Source organism: Ovis canadensis, chromosome 5 (assembly GCF_042477335.2).
Source record: "Ovis canadensis isolate MfBH-ARS-UI-01 breed Bighorn chromosome 5, ARS-UI_OviCan_v2, whole genome shotgun sequence".
Classification (NCBI taxonomy): Eukaryota; Metazoa; Chordata; class Mammalia; order Artiodactyla; family Bovidae; genus Ovis; species Ovis canadensis.
This window is the reverse complement of record NC_091249.1, coordinates 70,988,585-71,008,058: the sequence shown is the minus strand read 5'-3', so window position 1 is coordinate 71,008,058 and position 19,474 is coordinate 70,988,585. Positions and strand designations below refer to the sequence as shown.

At 42.5% G+C, this 19,474-nt stretch overlaps 1 protein-coding gene across 5 annotated transcripts in view; it reads left to right on the top strand.

Moving 5' to 3' along the window:
* Positions 1–10,219: 10,219 nt before the first annotated feature.
* The window catches only part of PPP2R2B (protein phosphatase 2 regulatory subunit Bbeta), a 478,597-nt gene continuing 469,342 nt past the window's right edge, over positions 10,220–19,474 (top strand). For 2 of the 5 annotated variants that reach the window (XM_069592347.1, XM_069592348.1), the window contains exon 1: positions 10,343–10,699. Coding sequence is in view for 3 of the 5 variants with exons in the window: in XM_069592348.1 (XP_069448449.1) it covers positions 10,626–10,699 (74 nt within the window). In the remaining 2 variants the exon portion in view is untranslated. Of the gene's footprint in view, positions 10,700–19,474 lie in introns of all 5 variants that reach the window. The other 3 variants (XM_069592340.1, XM_069592342.1, XM_069592346.1) reach the window with 3 other exon arrangements.

Genomic DNA, 19,474 nt, shown 5'->3' with positions numbered 1-19,474 from the left:
CTTCTTGGAATCTGACTCCATGTCCCAATTAGGTATGAGTTTCCTGCTTTGCACTTTACCTGTTACTGTATTGTGGCCTTTCTGTAATTTTTAATATATTCATATTTTTCATATCTTTATACTCTGTTTTTTATTCATCCCCCCACTTTGCCTGCCAGTGCAGGAGACATAAGAGACTTGGGTTCAATCCCTGGATCAGGAAGATTCCCTGGAGAAGGAAATGGCTACCCACTCCAGTGTTCTTGCCTGGAGAATCCCACAGATAGCCCGGCGGGCACAGTCCATGGGGTCGCAGAGTCTAACATGGCTGATGCGGCTTAGCAGGCACACATTCCTACTGTCTTTGGCACTGTATCTTAGAAACAGTAAACCTTCAGTGCATATTGGCTCTCTGGGGTCAGTGATAGGTGGATGCATGGATTTGGTTAGATTCCCCAGCATGATCATGCTAGGCATTAGCGAACCCTTGCTTTAAATAGGTCAGAAGTAAACTTGACTGCTGCTGCTGCTGCTAAGTTGCTTCAGTCGTGTCCAACTCCGTGCGACCCCAAAGATGGCAGCCCACCAGGCTCCGCCATCCCTGGGATTCTCCAGGCAGGGACACTGGAGTGGGTTGCCATTTCCTTCTCCAATGCATGAAAGTGAAAAGTGAAAGTGAAGTCGCTCAGTTGTGTCCAACTCTTCATGACCCCATGGACTGCAGCCTACCAGGCTCCTCTGTCCATGGGATTTTCCAGGCAAGAGTACTGTAGTGGGGTGCCATTGCCTTCTCCGAGTAAACTTGACTAGCCCTGATCAAATGTTCACAAATTCCAAACAATTAGACAGAGGAGTTTAGTCTGATTCTAGGTGTTCTGTCCTACATCAGACCACACAGGAGAAAACGTCAAGACCATAGAGTCCAAGTAGCAGCATGGCACCTATACAGCAAGGGGGGAGGAGTGAAAAGTCCGGGCCGGAATCGAAACTCTTCTACCTGCTTGCACTTGGCAGGTTACTTAGCATCTCTGTGCAAATTTCCTCATGTGTAAACAGATGAAAACATTTACTTTATTATAATTTTTAAGATTAAATGAGATCTTCTAGGTGTAGTGGTTAACCTAGTGGCTAAACCTAGTAAGAACTCAGATTTGGTGGTTTTGTAATGACGATTCTTATCCTCATCTATTAAAATCAAGTCATGTTTCTATGGTTTAGATTTTATATATGGACTTCCCTGGTGGCTTAGTGGTAGAGAATCCTCCTGCAATGCAGGAGATGTGGGTTGGATCCCTGGGTCAGAAAGATCCCCTAGACGAGGAGATGACAGTCATGGCAATCCTCTCCAGTATTCTTGCCTGGGAAATTCCATGGACAGAGGAACCTGGTGGGCTACAGTCCATGAGATCACAAAAGAATTGGACACAACTGAGTGGCTGAACACACATGCATATTTGCATATATATATATATATATATATATAGAGAGAGAGAGAGAGAGAGAGAGAGAAAGAGAGAGAGAGAGCACATATCTTTATATATCTTTATTTCATGTACCTATCCATCAATGACCCCCAAACAATGCCAAGGACTATGGTGGTGGAGGTGAGGGAGAAGGATAAGGCACAGAGTGTAACGTTGAGTAGGGAGGTAAGAAATAAGCAAGTTGGCTATTTGCTCCAATGTCTCTTGATAAATTGGGAGAAGTTACTTGTCTATTTTTGTAGGTACTGTAAGAATTAAAATAAAAAATTTAGTGGGAAATGTGCTTGGTTTTATTATGCTTTTTATTCTACAGTCTTTTCAATGAGAGCCAAAATCTTCTGTTCTAAGTGACTACATTTTGTCTCTTTCTTTGCTGCATGCTAGCAGCTGCTCTAAATTGAGCCCGTCCTCCATCTCCAGAATCCTCTTTAGTCTTATCTGTGGTTGCCCACCTCTCACTCGCTTTAGTCATTTGCCAAGACAGCTGGCTCAGCAGACGATCCAGACTGCCAGTCAGAAAAGTGGATCAGGTCTCCACTGACTTCTCAGCTTGGTCTGGGGGGGATGCCACAATGATGGAGAGAGCACACCCTGTGTCCCCACCAAACTTATAGTAATGCAGTGAGTCAAACACTATATAATTTATTACTTTATTTTTTGGAACATATATTGTATTTTTATTTTTTTTAAATTGCCATATAGATGATTTTGCTTCTTTAATCAAATACTTCAGCCATTAAATTAGAAGAACAAATTGCTCTGAAGGTAAATTGGAGGCTTCAGAGGGAAAGAGAGGACCAAAACCCTTCTTGGCCAGCACCTTGTCTTTCAGTCTCAGCTGAAAATGTCATCTCCTCAGAGAAGCCTTCCATGACCATTTAAGCAAATTAGCCACTCTAACTGCATCCCTCAATTTATTTTACACAGTCTACATTTTAAAAAATGAAGTATAACTGACAAATAACGTTAGTTGTAGGCATATGTATTAATAGTTCTGTTCAGTTCAGTTCAGTCACTCAGTTGTGTCCAGCTCTTTGCAACTCCATGAACTGCTGCATGCCAGGCTTTCCTGTCCGTCACCAACCCCCAGAGTCTGCTCAAACTCATGTTCATTGAGTCAGTGATGCCATTCAACCATCTCATCCTCTATTGTCCCCTTCTCCTCCCGCCATCAATCTTTCCCAGCTTTAGGGACTTTTCAAATAAGTCAGCTCTTCACAACAGGTGGCCAAAGTATTGGAGTCTCAGTTTTAACATCAGTCCTTCCAATGAATATTCAGGACTGATTTCCTTTAGAATGGACTGGTTGGATCTCCGTGCAGTCCAAGGGACTCTCAAGAGTCTTCTCCAACACCACAGTTCAAAAGCATCAATTCTTCGGCACTCAGCTTTCTTCACAGTCCAACTCTCACAGCTGTACATGGAAAAACCATAGCTTTGACCAGACAGACATTCGTAGGCAAAGTAATGTCTTTTCTTTTTAATATGCTGTCTAGGTTGGTCATAACTTTTCTTCCAAGGAGTAAGCATCTTTTAATTTCATGGCTACAATCACCATCTGCAGTGATTTTGGAGCCCCCCAAAATAAAGTCAGCCACTGTTTCCACTGTTTCCCCATCTATTTGCCGTGAAGTGATGGAACCAGATGTCATAATCTTAGATTTATGAATATTGAGCTTTAAGCCAACTTCTTCACTCTTTTCTTTCACTTTCATCAAGAAGTGTTTTAGTTCTTTTTCTGGTGTCATCACTTTCTGGTGTCATCTGCATATCTGAGGTTATTGATATTTCTCCCAGCAATCTTGATTCCAGCTTGTGTTTCATTCAGCCCAGCATTTCTCATATAAGTTAAATAAGCAGGGTGACAATATACAGCCTTGATGTACTCCTTTTCCTATTTGGAACCAGTCTGTTGTTCCATGTCCAGTTCTAACCATTGCCTCCTGACCTGCATACAGATTTCTCAGGGGCAGATCAGGTGGTCTGGTATTCCCACCTCTTTCAGAATTTTCCACAGTTTGTGGTGATCCACACAGTCAAAGGCCTTGGCATAGTCAATAAAGCAGAAATAGATGTTATTCTGGAATTCTTGCTTGTTTGATGATCCAACGGATGTTGGCAATTTGATCTCTGGTTCCTCTGCCTTTTCTAAAACCAGCACAAACATCTGGAAGTCCATGGTTCACTTATTGTTGAAGCCTGGCTTGGAGAATTTTGAGCTTTACTATACTAGCGTGTGAGATGAGTACAATTGTGTGGTAGTCTGAGCATTCTTTGGCATTGCCTTTTTTGGGATTCGAATGAAAACTGATTTTTCCAGTCCTGTGGCCATTGCTGAGTTTTCCAAATTTGCTGGCATATTGAGTGCAGCACTTTCACAGCATCCTTTTTTAGGATTTAAAATAGCTCACTGGAATTCCATTGCCTCCACTAACTTTGTTCATAGTGATTCTTCCTAAGGCCCACTTGACTTCACATTCCAGGATGTCTGGCTCTAGGTGAGTGATCACACCACCATAATTATCTGCGTTATGAAGATCTTTTTCATATAGTTCTGTGTATTCTTGCCACCTTTTCTTAATATCTTTTTCTTCTGTTAGATACATACAATTTCTGTCCTTTATTGAGCCCATCTTTGCATGTAATGTTCCCTTACTATCTCTAATTTTCTTGAAGAGACCTCTAGTCTTTCCCATTCTATTGTTTTCCTCTATTTCTTTGCACTGATCACTGAGGAAAGCTTTCTTATCTCTCTTTGCTATTCTTTGGAACTCTGCTCCCTTAGTTACTTTCAAATATGCAATAGTTTTATTAACTATAGTCACCATACTTTGCTTCTTTATGACTTACTTATTTTTTAACTAGAATTTTGTTCTTTTGATCTCTTTCAACTCATTTTGCCTCCCCCTGCCTCTGGCAACCACCAATCTGTTCTCTGTATCTATGAGCTTGGGGTGAGGATTTTTTGCTGGTGATTTTTAGATTCCACATATAAGTGAGACCATGGTCCTTATTTTTTTCTGTCTGACTTAGTTCACCTAGCATAATGCTATCAAGTCCCATGCAAGTAGTCACAAATGGTACAATATCCTTCTTTTTAGGGATGAGTAATATTCCATTGAGTGTGTGTGTATGTGTGTGTGTGAGTGTGTGTGTTTACAAAACATATCTTCTTTATCCATTCATCTGCCAGTGGACACTTAGGTTGTCTCGACATCTCGGCTATTGTAAATCGTGCTGCAGTGAACATGGGGGTGTGTGTCTTTTGGAGTTAGCGGTTTCATTTTCCCTGGATAAATACCTAAAAGTGGAATTGCTGGATCACTATTCTTCTTTTCGCCGTCTGAAATAACCTTGTTGATCTAATGTTGACTTGTTTATTGTCTCTCTCCTTCTTCTAAAATATAAACTCAATGAGCTAAACCTTAATACATTATTCACTGCTGCACCTCCAACATTCAGAGGCGTGCCTAGAGTTTAATAGTTACTAAAAATATTACCTTGTATCAGTGCATGAATGAACTAACCAAAAAGAGGTTCCTCTTCCTTGCAGATCAGAAGGTACCAGGTTATAAAATTCAGGCACTGACTGGAGAGAGTGGAGAGGATGATGGCAGTTATGTCAGAATTCCCTGCGTTTGGTTCAACTCAATTCAGTCCTGCACATATTTATTGAATTCCTTTTATGGGCCAGGCAGTGAACTTCACACTCAGGATTCAGCAAAGAAAAGTCAAAGCCCTACCCTCACTTAGAGCCTGGCAAGGGAGATAGACACTTCATAGCAATTATAGAAGTAATTGAATAGCTTTTACTTTGGACCAGGTAGAATTCTAAGCACTTTCATGAGTTACCTCATTTAATCCTTACCATGGCTCTGTATGTTAGGAGCAATGATGATACCCAAAGAAGAGAGCAGGTATTTTTATCTGTCTACTGACTTCTTAGCACCATGTACAATGCCTGGCATATACAGATGCTGGACAAATAGGATCAGTAAAACATGTGTGTTTTTAAAGGGGAGCATGGTATTTGAGAGCCAGTAGCAGATGGATTTGACCCTGTCTGAGGCATTAAGAAACCTCTCTCTGATGTGATATTTAAGGACTTGATGAATGAGTAGGAATTTGCTCTGCTTTGACTTGAGAGTAAAAACCTGGGCAGACTTAGCCTGACTGACATTAAATAAGCTAATTTCCTCTCTTACCTACCTCCACCCAGAATTTAATTTTCTTAGCAAAATGAAAGACCATGATAATGCAACTTGCCCAAAGGAGGTTGTGGAAACATGCTGAAAGAGACTGATCAGGGTAGCTTTCCCTTAGGAGTTGGGCTTCAGTGAGAGAAGGCAGCAGAACTGGCACTGATGGGCATGGATTGCTTAGGGACCCCCAGCTCCACTGACTCCAAGGCAAAAGTTCCAGTTGAGACTTTGCAGGACAAAGTCGCTTGTTGAGCTCCCATGAGTTCAGTTTAAGAAAGTTTGGAACAGCCTGATCCATAGTGCAGCACTCAACAGTCTCCCAATTAATTACTTTTTTTGTTTTGGCCATTTGATGTCAGAACCTGGCATTTAGAAGTCATCTGGGGCATTTGTTGTCCCTGGGCCAGACTCCAGGCCCTTCTCGCATGGCACCTAAAATGGGTCACCTTTATCTTTCCTTCCTCCTAGGCTTCTCATTTCCCTTTCTCTCTGCGCATGGGCCTTCCCTTCAGGCATCTCTGCCACTGCCTTGGAGCCTCCCTTTGCCATAGAAAGATTCCATCCTCCGCTGGCAGCTATGCTCTGATCTGTGATGACATGAGGCACATCAGAGTCTAGTTGAACTTATGGAATAAATGACTGCTAACTCTTTATTTTCTGGGTTTCCAGTAAGACCATTTCCTTTTAATGGGAACCTTTCATAAATAATACCTAATGCAAATTATGGATCTCTTTATGGGCAAATACCATATTATCATCGTTCCTCATACTGGGTTGCTGACACTTGGACAGAATATCAGAGATGGAAGCCAGTCTGTCCTTTGCCAGTGGACTAGACACTCAAAATGTAAAGATGAACATGGTAGGTTGACCAAAACTGCCTAGCACTGGGTGGCCTTGGATGACCCTGTGTGGCTCTAGGTGACTCTGGGTGGCACTGGGTGATCTTGAGTGATGTGAGGTGACCCTGGGAGATTCTCGGTGAACTTGAGTGGCCTGGGTGATCCTGAATGACCTTGAAGAAAAGCATGGATCTTTAATGTTGACCTTTGGGGCTCCATAATCCCAAAGAAACTTTTCAGAACCTCTACTTGCTGTCACCTCTATCGTGCTGTATATGATAGTTTATTAGTTCTTTTTTCTGGAAAACATACTCCATTAGAGCAAGGATGGTATCTTATATCCTGTATCCCCATTGCTCAGTCTGATGGCTGATATAAAGTCAAGTAGAACTAATTGTTGGGCAAAAGTGATATGACAAACAATTTATGAGAACGATGTTTGAAAAACTTGCGCTGTTACCCTGACCCTTCAAGTCAAAGCATGAAATGAAATACCTTACTCCAGAGGTTCTCAAATTTTAAGAATCACATGGATGGCTAAATACTCAGATTCCTTGTCTATCCCCAGAGAGTCTGAATCAATAGGCTTGAGAGCTACTGTGATCTTCACAAGATCATCCAGTGATTGTGATGCAGAAACACTGGATCTCCTGGTTTGGCGGGGCATGGGATCAGGGTCTGTTTGTCTCTGGATAAACTATTATATCCTCTCATCCTGTTTTTACTTCCATAAAATGGAGTTGTTCAGAGAATCAAAGAGAGAAAGACACAAAAGCACATTGAGGAGTTTGAATAGTGCAGTGCAAACCACCCACCTGGGAATCACCTATCCGAGGATATTTCAAATCTGGTTTTCCTGTTCCTTGCCCGTTCTGCAGATGGGTAGGTAGGGTCCATAGGCCTGGCACTAAATCAGTCATTTTAAACTGGGACTGGAGAAGACATTTATTTTATGACTGAGGTTATGAGGTTCTGACTGGTTGCGAGCGCCCTGTGTCCCGTTAATGTTCATTTACTTATTTAGTTCTTTAAGGAACATTATGGGCAGCACCGTCAGTAAGTATTTTTTCAGCCAGGAAGTACTTACTGAAGGTCCACCAGTGACTCCGAAGGTATTTACTAAATGCCTACTGTGTATATCTAAGACTGAGATATGCAAAGTTGAAGCATGTCTCTCCATGCATTCCATAATCTCTTTGCTTAAATAATATATTCCAGCTTTATGATGGACTCAAATTCACTTCATTTGTGGAGGGCACTCCACAAAAATTATAAAATTATAAAATATCTTTCAGAAGCTTTCTCCCTTATATATGGATTCATTCACTCACTCATTAGCTTATTCATTCAACTAATACTGATTGAGTACCTACTTCATTCAGGCAATGGGTGAGGCACTAGGAGTACAGAGATGAATTAGACATTGATATCTCCCCTGAGAAGTTTACAGTTTCATTGTTTAGATAAGATAGGTAAGTAAATGCCATAAGATACTGTGACTAAGGGCTGATATTACTGTTATAGACAATAGCAATTAAACTTATGAAGCACTTACAAAATTCTAGGCGCTGTGTGTAACCCTTCTATAAGCCATCCTGTTTAGCCCTCATGCTATCCTGTAACATTCTATTATTATTCTATTACTATCCTTATTAGCTCTGTAATAAGACTTGCTCTTGTTGTTTAGTTGCTCAGTTGTGTCTGACTCCTTGTGACTCCACGGACTACAGCACACCAGGCTTCCCTGTCCCTCACTATCTCCCACAGTTTGCTCAGACTCATGTCCATTGAGTCAATGATGCTACCCGACCATCTCATCCTCTGTCACCCGCTTCTCCTCCTGCCCTTAATCTTTCCCAGCGTCAGGGTCCATTCCAATGAGTCAGCTCTTCACATCAGGTGGCCAAAGTACTGGAGCTTCAGCTTTAGCATCAGTCCTTCCAATGAATATTCAGGGTCAATTTCCATCAGGGTTGACTGGTTGGATCTCCTTGCTGTCTAAGAGACTCTCAAGAGTCTTAGAGATGTTAAGTATGTTGCCCAAGATCACACAGTAAGTCAATATAAAAGGTTGGCTTAAACCTAAGTGGTGTAATGGCAGCACCACTCTCTTAACCACACCCACTCTTTCATTACTCTGACGGTGTTTGTGGCCGCAGGAGCTCAGAGAAAGCTGATGAGAACAGCAAGAACAGTAAGAACAGCCTTGGCAGCGACAGTTTGGCAAGTGTCTATAATGAACAGGGTGCATCCCGTGCTTATTATCTCCTTTCACTCAAGAAAGTGGGAGGAAAACCTTGTTGTTCCCATTTTATAGATCTGGAAACTGAGGCTAACAAGTGTTAAAGCTGTGTTTATATCTTCCCAGCCAATAAGTGAATGCACTGGGATTCAAACTCAGGTCAGGTTGGTCCCAAAGCCTCCTTCCATTTGACTTATTACTGATCAGGGATTAGATTTCTGTATCTCGCAGGAAGATGCCTCCGGATTTGCTCATCTGTTGTGAATTTGACATTATCCACACAACTAATCCAGACCATTTAGGCATTATCTAAACAGCACCTTATTTGGGATGGCCCAACCATACCAGGTCTCAAGGTCTAAGGAAGTGATCGATAACATGATTATCAAAGGGTTAATGTTCCGTCCCCAGAAGTAGTTTGTCATCATGTTGCAGTGGTCAAGAAATCAGGGAGAGAGCATGTCGGTGGAAGAGTGAACTTACATCCTGGCCTGCGCTGACTCTATAATTACCTACAGCTCTAAGTCTTTGCTCTTGTGGGCAGACCAGCACATTTCTCCAATGCTAAATTAAGGATTTTTTCATAGAGAGGAGAGCCCATAAAGGCTCAAAAATTATCCTATCAGATTTCAAGGCAAACTTTACATTAAATCTTATTTTTAAAACTTTCACTCAGGGGAATACTGGTTTTCCTTTATGGGCCATTTAAATCATTTCCTGTGCCTCTGAATTCAGTACAGAAAATATTCACCTGTTTCTCTTTATCATACTCAATAGTGTATTTGACGGAACTTATAAATCCCAAACTGATGATGTCTTGTGCTTACCTTCCAGCAGTAAGATTTCCAAAATTATTACCATTTCCTGGGTCGTAACCAAACCAACTCCCAAATCTAAATCGTTTGTATTTGGCAATTGGTCCTTTCCTTTAATATTCTCTCTCTCTGTCTCTGCAATCTCAGTGAGAGTTTTGGTAAAGTTGTGTAATCCTTGCATCAAGTTCCTTGTTCCAGATTTTCGTATGCCATCAGGGCACACAGGTTGGTGAAAGGCCATTTCCCTTGGGTTTAGCCTCTATTCTTGTGTTGTGGCTTTAAATTTGTACAGCAAATAACTCAGAACCAAGTTATTGCCTCGGCGTGAGTGCTGGCAGGAAAAAACAGCCATAGTGGAGCCCAGAATCTGTCTGTGTTAGCCCTCTGTCACCGACTACTCAACCCAGCGTTTGGCTTCACCTAAATGATAAATGGTCCTATTGTCTGGGTTTCGTATTAAAAAACTAGAACTCAATCTAGATTAAGCAAGGACAGAGACCCATTTCATTGCTGTACTTTAATATTCCTGAGACCCATGGCTTTACGGCTGGCTCCTTTTAACAATCATCTCTCTCCAGGGCAGAACACTATGCTGTCTTTGTTTCATCTGATCTTTCAGCTAAATAAGAGATGGTCACTTATCCTCACGCCTCCCATATCCTGCTGGATTTCTCTTGCTAAAAGAGAAACTGACCACACGGGAAAAGAGAGAGGTTTCAGGCAGGGCATTTCAGCGTGTGTTTACAGGCAAGACTGACTTACTCAGCAAATCCTGCTCAGAGGAGCTGCAGCCAATGAAGAGGCTATATCGCGGCTTGCTTAGGGGCTTCTGAGTTTGAGCTGCATGCAGAAATGTAAGGCAGTGCTCCCTGGCGCTGATGGCAACATGGGATCCAGCTTCAGTTATTCCTCAGGCTCCCCAGCTCTGCAACACGGGGAGAGAGCCTCCGTAAACATGTGGGTGATGTAGCCAGCTTTAAAGGCCGAGAGAATCCTGATGGATTCAGGACACTGTTTTTTTATTTAGATTTTTTCTTTTGCCTTCTTTTTTGGAAGATGAAATGCTTCTCTCGTTACCTGCCTTACATCTTCAGACCTCCGAACACCATCCTCTCTTCCAGCTGCCACACGGAAGGTACAGACCAGAGAGGGAGAGTGTCTGGGTGGGTGGGAAAAAGTGGGCTGGTGTCTGACTTCCCACAGGCTCTACCGAGACTGCCTTCTGCAGCTCCTAGAAGACTCTCATGCCTGGCAAAAGCGTCTATCTCACAGACTCAGATCTGCTTCTAAAATCAGTCTGTTTTCTACGAGGAAAGTCTTTTCTGAAGAGCAGGATAACAATTGCAAAGGTGGTCTCAGCACTGATGCAGCTGAGTAGAAAATAATTTAGAAATGTTTTGCCAATCTCCTTGTTCTCTTTCACATGCAAACAAGTAACTGGAACTAACGTTAAGGCGAAAACAAATTGCTGTAGGTGCCGCCACATACATTTATCCAAGCTCTCTTGTTTTGTCACTGTCCTTTTAATAACTTGGTGCATGCCCAAGAAAGCAATTAGCAAAATAGAATGGGCTTATTACTGTATGATGATAGAGCCTCTGTTGGTTGTTGGGTTGATTTGCTCAGAGTCTGTACTTGGGGTGCAGGGCAGGAAGATCGCAGCTGAGTTTCAGTGCTTGCTGGCAATGTGGTCTGTGGGGTCCTATGTCGATGCCTTAAGGCAAGGCTGAGCCGAGTCTTGTACAAACAGTTCCTGGTCCTTTGGGGGACCTTCTCTGCACCCTCTAACCTAGCGTGCTATGCCTACGTGAGGGGGACTTTCTACATGCACGTGCGCAACGCCTTGTAAACATATTGGCAATTCCCCATCAACTAAGCACTGCAGCTTTCAACATTGCTGGAGTCAGTAGCTGGTCTTGCATCTTCTCTGTGTGATTTGCCTGTTTCTTTTGATCTGATACATCCTAGGAAAAGAGCAATTTCAAGAACAGTCAGTGACTGGCTGTTTTTCAGCTGTAGGGGTTGTCCTACAAGCAGTCCTTGATAGAGGGTTAAGGCTGGTGAGGAACAACAACTCTGCCTCAGGTCTAGACACACTCTTCTGGAAGTGAGCTGGTGAGCAGCCTGTTCTGAAAACCCATGCTCGTTTCTTATCCTCACAGGAAGAGCCTTGGACTAGGGGCTGTGTATTTAAAATAAGAGAAGTGTATATTGTACCATAAAGATGCTTTTTAATCAGTATTCTCAGGAAATGGGAGTAGAAGTTTGGAACTGAAATTGAGGGTGGTATTTTCCATAGGCATTGATAATTCATAGATTTTTGTTTTTAATTTGGATACTTTAAAATGTTACTGGTGGCTAAAGGAGATGGCCTACTGAGAAGTCTTTCTTCCCTCATAGAGACTTAGCAAGTCCCTATATATACTGGGGATAGACAAAGAGTAGCATGGATAGAAATCTCCATGAGGGGAACTTTCCAATTACAGAAGACTTAAACTCATATAGGAAGCTGCCTCAGTGATTTCTAATTGGTGCCCTGCCTCTCCTCCCAGCTTAAACTTTGAGAACTCAAACACTCTGTCTGTTCAGTTGCTGTTTTGTATATGAATCAGACTAAAGACCGTTCCTTGGGCAGACAGACCACCACCATGAGAACTTTCTTGAAGTGTTTTTTTACATCAAATTTAACTGATTAATTCCATCAAAATGGAAAACTCATTTTATTCATGTCAAAGCAAACGATCTCTGAATCACCACCTATCATCAGATTTTAGTGTGTGTGTGGCAGGGGTAGAAAGACTATAAATTTCTTGTAAACCTATTAAAGACGATGGTCAAGGGGAATAGCATCTGCCAAACATTAAGATCATGGATAAGGCTCTGGGGCAGAGTAGAAAAGGCAGGGGTTAAATATCAAGAGGTCAAGGCCAAGGCCCTTAATTGCTTTATGCCCAACTTCATCTCTAAAATGGAAATAAAGAGACCTACTTCCAAGATATTGGACTGGCTAGGTAGATCAGTGGTAAAGAATCTGCTTGCCAATTCAGGAGACACGGGTTCAATCCCTGGATTGGGAAGATCCCCTGGAGAAAAAAATGGCAACCCACTCCAATATTCTTATTTGAGCAATCCCATGGACAGAGGAGCCTGGCAGGCTGTAGTCCCCAGGGTTGCAAAAGAGTTGGACACAACTTAGCCACTAAACAACAGCTGCTGCTGCTGCTAAGTTGCTTCAGTAGTATGCGACTCTGTGCAACCCCAGAGACGGCAGCCCACCAGGCTCCCCCATCCCTGGGATTCTCCAGGCAAGAACACTGGAGTGGGTTGCCATTTCCTTCTCCAATGCATGAAAGTGAAAAGTGAAAGTGAAGTCGCTCGGTTGTGTCTGACTCTTAGCGACCCCATGGACTGCGGCCCACCAGGCTCCTCCATCCATGGGATTTTCCAGGTAAGCGTGCTGGAGTGGGCTGCCATTGCCACCAGGATGTTAAAAATTAAGTGTGATAATTAAAGTTCTTCATAAAACTTACTATATGATACATGCCCTCCATTTTTTAGTCCTATACCCTATGTGCTTTCTTAGATATTCAAGTCTCTGTTATCATACTCTCTTAAGCAATGAAGTGGTTTCCCCCGATGCAGCACAGTGTCACTAGAAACTTGTTACACTTATATAGAGTTTGAGGAGAAAAAGATGTCAGAAGGAATCTGAGTTTATGTTTCTACATTGTTAGCTATCATGTTACTCTATAGTCTATTCTGGAAAAGTTATGACTGGGAACATTTATTTAATTGAAAAAGACAGTAATGATTAACTTGTGTCTATCCCTGTGAAAGTCAAATAAATCCACACGGTCTAGACAATCCCCTTAAGAGTAACTCTAGAACAACTTTAAGAGTGTTAACAATTCCTGGGCTGCTTCAGGGATGGAACCATCCTACTGAGATGACTAGTATTATCCTCCCAGCTTTGCTTTGACTTTGTTCTCTCAACATAGGAAGATCCTGGGCACTGAATACTAGCTCTACCACTTGCCAACTGGGTGATGTTGGGTAGTTCCTTTACCTCTCTTAGCCTGTTGTTTAGTTGCTAAGACATGTCTGGCTCTTTTGCAACCCCATGGAACTGCAGCCTGCCAGGCTTCTCTGTCCATGGGATTTCCCAGGCAACAATACTGGAGTGGGTTGCCATGTCCTTCTCCAGGGGATCTTCCCAACCCAGGAATCAGGCCTGCATCCTGCATTGGCAGGCAGGTTCTTTACCACTGAGCCCCCGGGAAGCGATTTCTTTTATCCTAAGTTCCCTCGTTTGTAAAACATGCAAAGAAATACATTCAGAATGCCATACGCAGTGTGATGATAATGGTAACCAGCCTGTACTTCTATTTAGTGCATCCAAGGCGTTACCTAACACATTATATACAGCAACACATTGCACATAGGGTAAATCTATAATATGTAGTCAATAAATAGTTCCTTTTTCCTTCACTTTCTCATTCTCATCCCTCAAGCCTGTTTCTTCATCCATCATATAGAGAGTTGGTTCATATATTGCAGTCAAAATTCTTGTTTGAAACATGATTCCACCCCACCACCTCAAACACAGACACACTTGCACTTAACCTGTCAATGACCTCCCCAGGCCTGTGAGGTCCTGCATATTCTGACCCCTGCCTGACTTTCCTGAGTGACCCCAAACATGCCTTCTTGTTGGCTCTCCAGCCATAAGCTGTCTGTCTCCATATTCTCCCTCTGATCACAGATTTGGGGGATGGTTCTCTCTCCCCTCTGCCCCATTCTTTAATTCAAGCCATCAATTCTCAACTGAAGCTGAGAAGCCATCTTTGACCCTCAGCTGATCTTAGCTCTTTTTTAAAGAAATGTATTTACTTATTTGGCTCTGCTGGGTGTTAGTGGCAACATGTGGGATCTTCGATCATCACTGAAGCATGTGGGATCTTTGTTGTGGAATGCAAACTGTTAGTTGCAGCATGTGGGATCTAGTTCCCTGACCAGGGATTGTACCCAGGCCCCCTGCATTGAAGGTGTGGAGTCTTAGCCACTGAACCACCAGAGAAACCTCTGATCATAGCTCTTTAAGAACTGGGTTTCTTTCCTTCAGAGCACCTATCCTAGCTTGCCATTATGAATAGACTGATACAACTGATTTGTTAGTATTTGTTTCCTTACTGGATTGAAAGCTTTAGGAGCAAGACTCTTATATAATTCTGCTCTCTGTTTTAACCTCATCACTAGAACAATACCAAGTACACAATAGGTGCTCAATTTTTATTGAAGATTACAAATACCAATATTGTTGTATAGGTAAGTCTTAAAAACATGTGTACAATATTCTGCAAAGAATTACCTTTTATGGGAATGCTAGTTGTTTTAAGCATGGTGGATTGGGGAGTTTTTGGTGGCCATATTTGATTTTATTACCATATTCTAGTAATACTGTAACTTGAAATAAGACACATCCAGAAAAAAAGGACAGCTAAATAGTGCTGATGCAAGAATACAGGTAGGGTTTTGAGAAGACAACTGGATGGTATTCCCTTCTCTGTGAATCCATCAAGTGAGCACATAACTCCCTCCTCCTGATAGGGAAGGATTCATACAGCAAAATGGCTTCAGGAGCAGAGAAGCAAAATTCCAACTGCAATCAAAAGGAAATCATTCCAGACAGGACAGAGGGGCCTAGGAGACCCACAGAATGAGGGAACCAGGAAGGTATGAGGAAACTTGCCTAATATTCTCTGATGGGCCTGATTTGGTACCTGACATGAAGAGCTTTTATTTGGATTATCTTACAAATTGGTGCAGGTGCTTTCTTTAAGCAAAGGGTGATGTGCTGAGCCAGAGACGGTATCCTTTCCCTGAGTTGCCTGGTCATCATTTCATGCTGCAAACCCCATCCATCCTTTAAAACTCAGTCTGAGTCACATCTTTCTAGGAAGACTTCCTCAACAAGTCCGAAGACAGAAGTGTTTTCATGAGTCACATAAACCACAATAACAACAGAAGAGGAAATGAGAGAGAAGCAGCCATAGCACCGCAAAGCCTGTGGGCCTTTGGCTGTGTGCTGGGGGCCATGGCTGTATGATCGCATTGGCCCCTCACGCAACCTCTTGTGTCAGATGCCGTCATCTCCATTTTACAGATGAGGACACTGATGCTCACCACCTTGCCCAGAGCCTTAGTTAGGAAAGTGGCAGAGCCAAGACTCAGGTCCAAACAATCTGAATCAAAACTTGGTGCTCTTCAGGGAACTCTGCTCAATGTTACGTGGCAGCCTGAATGGGAGGGGAGTTTGTGGGGACCAGGGGAATGGATATAGGTATATCCATGGTTGAGTCACTCTGCTGAGTACCTGAAACTGTCACAACATTGTTAATCGGTAATGAAATTATTAGTTGCTCAGTTGTGTCCAATTCTTTGTGACCCCACAAACTGTAGCCCAGCAGGCTCCTCATTCCATGGAATTCTCCAGGCAAGAATACTGGAGTGGGTTGCCATTCCCTTCTCCAGAGGATCTTCCTGACCCAAGGATCGAACCCAGTTCTCCTGCATTGGCAGGCAAATTCTTTAGAGTCTGAGCCACCAGGCAAGCTAATTGGTTATACTTTGATACAAAATAAAAAGTTTAAATAATAGTAATAAAACCCTAGTAGCCATATATCACATGGGATTGTGTGGGTCTGGTGACTCTTTGGTCTCTTTCTCTAGGCTGTTTGATCCTTGAAGGCTGGTAGATAATAAATTACTGTTGAATAAGACAAAGCAAAAACTCAGCGCTCTTGCCCCTTACATTGCATATTTCCTCCTTAAGATCTGCATGAGAATAGCCTTCAGGCTATATGAAACAGTTTAAGTCTGCTGCTATCTCCTGGTGACCAGGAGCAGCTTGGGCACAGGAACCCTGCCCTAGTTGTCCTCGGTCTCTGCAACCTGGTCGGTACAGAGCCAGACTGGGTAGATGCTCAAGAAATCCTTCTAGAATGAAGGACTGAATGACAGAGTGAGTGAACAAACTTATCTGTCTTCTTTCAATCATGCTCCTTCAAGACGAGGAAGGTTCTTTTCTCTCTTTGACTTTTTAAAAATTGGAGTATAATTGCTTTACAACGTTATGTTAGTTTCTGCTGTACAATGAAGTGAATCAGCTATATGTATACATATATCCCCTCACTCTTGGACTTCCCACCCATCCCCCCATACCCTCACTCTAGGTCATCACGGAGCACCGAGCTGAGCTCCTTGTTCTGTAAAGTTCTTGCAGCAGAATATCTTCCAATGATACCCAAAAGCAGGACTGCTGGAAGTACACACACACACAGAGGAAAAATACACTTTTTTTTTTTCAAACTCTTTACTTGTAGAAGTAAACCAAGCAGTGTTCTCTGCTTTCTAGGCACAGTTCCACTCTGTGTGTATATGGATGTAGGTACAGTTACCTGTTTGTATTCCTCACAACAATCCTATGAAGTAGGTACAGTTACTATCCCTGTGAGTTAAACATGGGGAAACCAGAGCACAGAGAAGTCAGGTATCTTGTCCAAGGTCACACAACTATTCACGCAGTTCAGTTCCAAAGTACCTGCCAAGAAAGGATTTTGCTCTATTTTGTGCCTTTTTACATATTTATAGAATTCTTATATGTATTTGGAATTCTTGTCTCGGCCCCTTTCACGTATTTAGAACCAACCCACTCTTTGGGTCCAAATCAAACGCACTTCCACCTACAGCGTTCCCTGACTACTCATTTTCTCATTGTTACAAATACGCAACTACATTGAAAATCTTTCCCAAGTCACATTGTGATTCTCTGTAACACAGAAATAATATTCCACCACATGAAGGGGTTATTATAAGGATTAAGTGAGACAAAACCTTACATTGTTTGACTCTGCTTTGCATTTCCAGTCTGTTTTCCATTTTTATGTGCAGTAGATGAACAGCCCCTGCTTTCATCTGCAACCAGTCCTCCCCTGTGAGCTGAATCCTACCCCTGAGCCCCACTCAAGCCCCTCACACCTGCACTCAGCCCCTCTCCCTCTGCTCTGTCTGGCCTCTCTACAGGATCCTATGGGGCTGTATGGGGACTCACAGACACGCTGTAAATCAGCTCACTTAAAGTAATCATCTCCTGACCCTGTATCCCCCTCAGCTGCTGCCTCACTCTCCACTCCCCTTTCCAGAAAAAAAAAAAAAAGAGCCTTGAAAGGGTCCTCCACACTGTCACCGTGTCTTTTCCTCCAGTTTGCTCTTTCCATCCCTCCACCAAAACAGCTCTCGTGAGAGTCACCAGTAACCCTCTCATTCATGAATCCTGTCATCCTCTGCTGCAGCCCTCACTAGTTTTGGCCCGCGCAATCGCTGCTTCCTTCTTGAGAGAGCTTCTTGTCTTGGCCTCAAGGCCACACTTTCTGTTTCCCTCTCCCTCACTGGCAAGTCCTTCTCTGCCTCCCTAGCTGGTTCCTCATCATCTTCCCGACCTATAAATATTGGGGCCCCGGGCTCAGTCATCTTCTTAATCTATACTTGCTCCTAGGTGATCTCATGGTTTGAAATCTCTTCTATTCAGTTTATATTTCTAGCTCCAGCTTCTCCCTACAATACAGACTTGTATATCTATCTGCCTACCTAGTATTTCCACTTGGATGCACAACAGAGATCTCAAAACAGAACTCCTGATTTCCTCTCAAGAAAAACCTCCTTGTCCAGCATTTTTCTCCAGCTCACTAAGTGAGAATTTCATTCTCCTAGTTACTCAAGTCAAGCACTTTGAAATTGTCTTTTATTTCCTTCTGTCTCATATCCTTCTAATTCTACAATAAATCCTCGGGCTTAAACTCCTAAAACTTACCCAGAATCCGAACACATCTTATCATGTCCATCACTCAAATGTTTCTTTATCAGAAGCATTTCTTGGCCTTCCTGTCTAAAATAGGGACATCCTGGGTAGCTCAAAAGGTAAAGAATCTGGCTGTAATGTGAGAGAGCTGGTTTCAATCCTTGGGTTGGGAAGATCCCTGGGGGAAGGACATGGCAACCCGTTCCACTCTTCTTGCCTAGAGAATTCCATAGACAGAGGAGCCTGATTGGCTCCCGTCCGTGGAGTCCCAAAGAGTTGGACACGACTGAGTCTCACTCCAATGTTAATAGCAGCATTATTTACAATTGCCAAGATACGGAAGAAATCTAAGCATCTATCAACAGATCAGTGGATAAAGATGTGGTACGTATATACACAATTGAATAGTACTCAGCCATAAAAAGGAGTGAAATCTTGTTATTTGCAACAACATGAATGAACTTGGAGGGTATTATGCTAAGTGAAATAAGTCAGACAGAGAAAGATAAATATTGTATAATATCAGGACATATGTAGAATCCCCCCCCCCTAAAAAATACAACCAAGTAGTGAAAATATAAAAGAAACAGACTCACAGGTATAGAGAACAAACTAGTGATTAAGTGGGGAGAGGAAAGAGGGCAGGGGCAAGATAGGAGTATAAGATTAAGAGGTACAAGCTATTATGTATAAAATAAGCTACAAGGATATATTGTACAATACACAGTTGCTCAGTTGTGTCAACTCTTTGCAACCCCATGGATGTAGCCCACCATGCTCCTCTGTCCACGGGAATTTTCCAGGCAAGAATATGTGAGTGGGTTGCCATACCGTCCTTCAGGAGATCTTCCCAACCCAGGGATCAAACCCAGGTCTCCCACATTGCAGGCAGAGTCTTTACCGTCTGAACCACTAGGGAAGCCCAATATTTTATAATAGCTATAAATGGAGTATAATCTTTAAAAGTTGTGAATCACTATATTGTATACCTGTAACTTTTGTGCATCAACTGTACTTCAATAAAAAAAAAAAGAAAAATAAGATTGCATTATA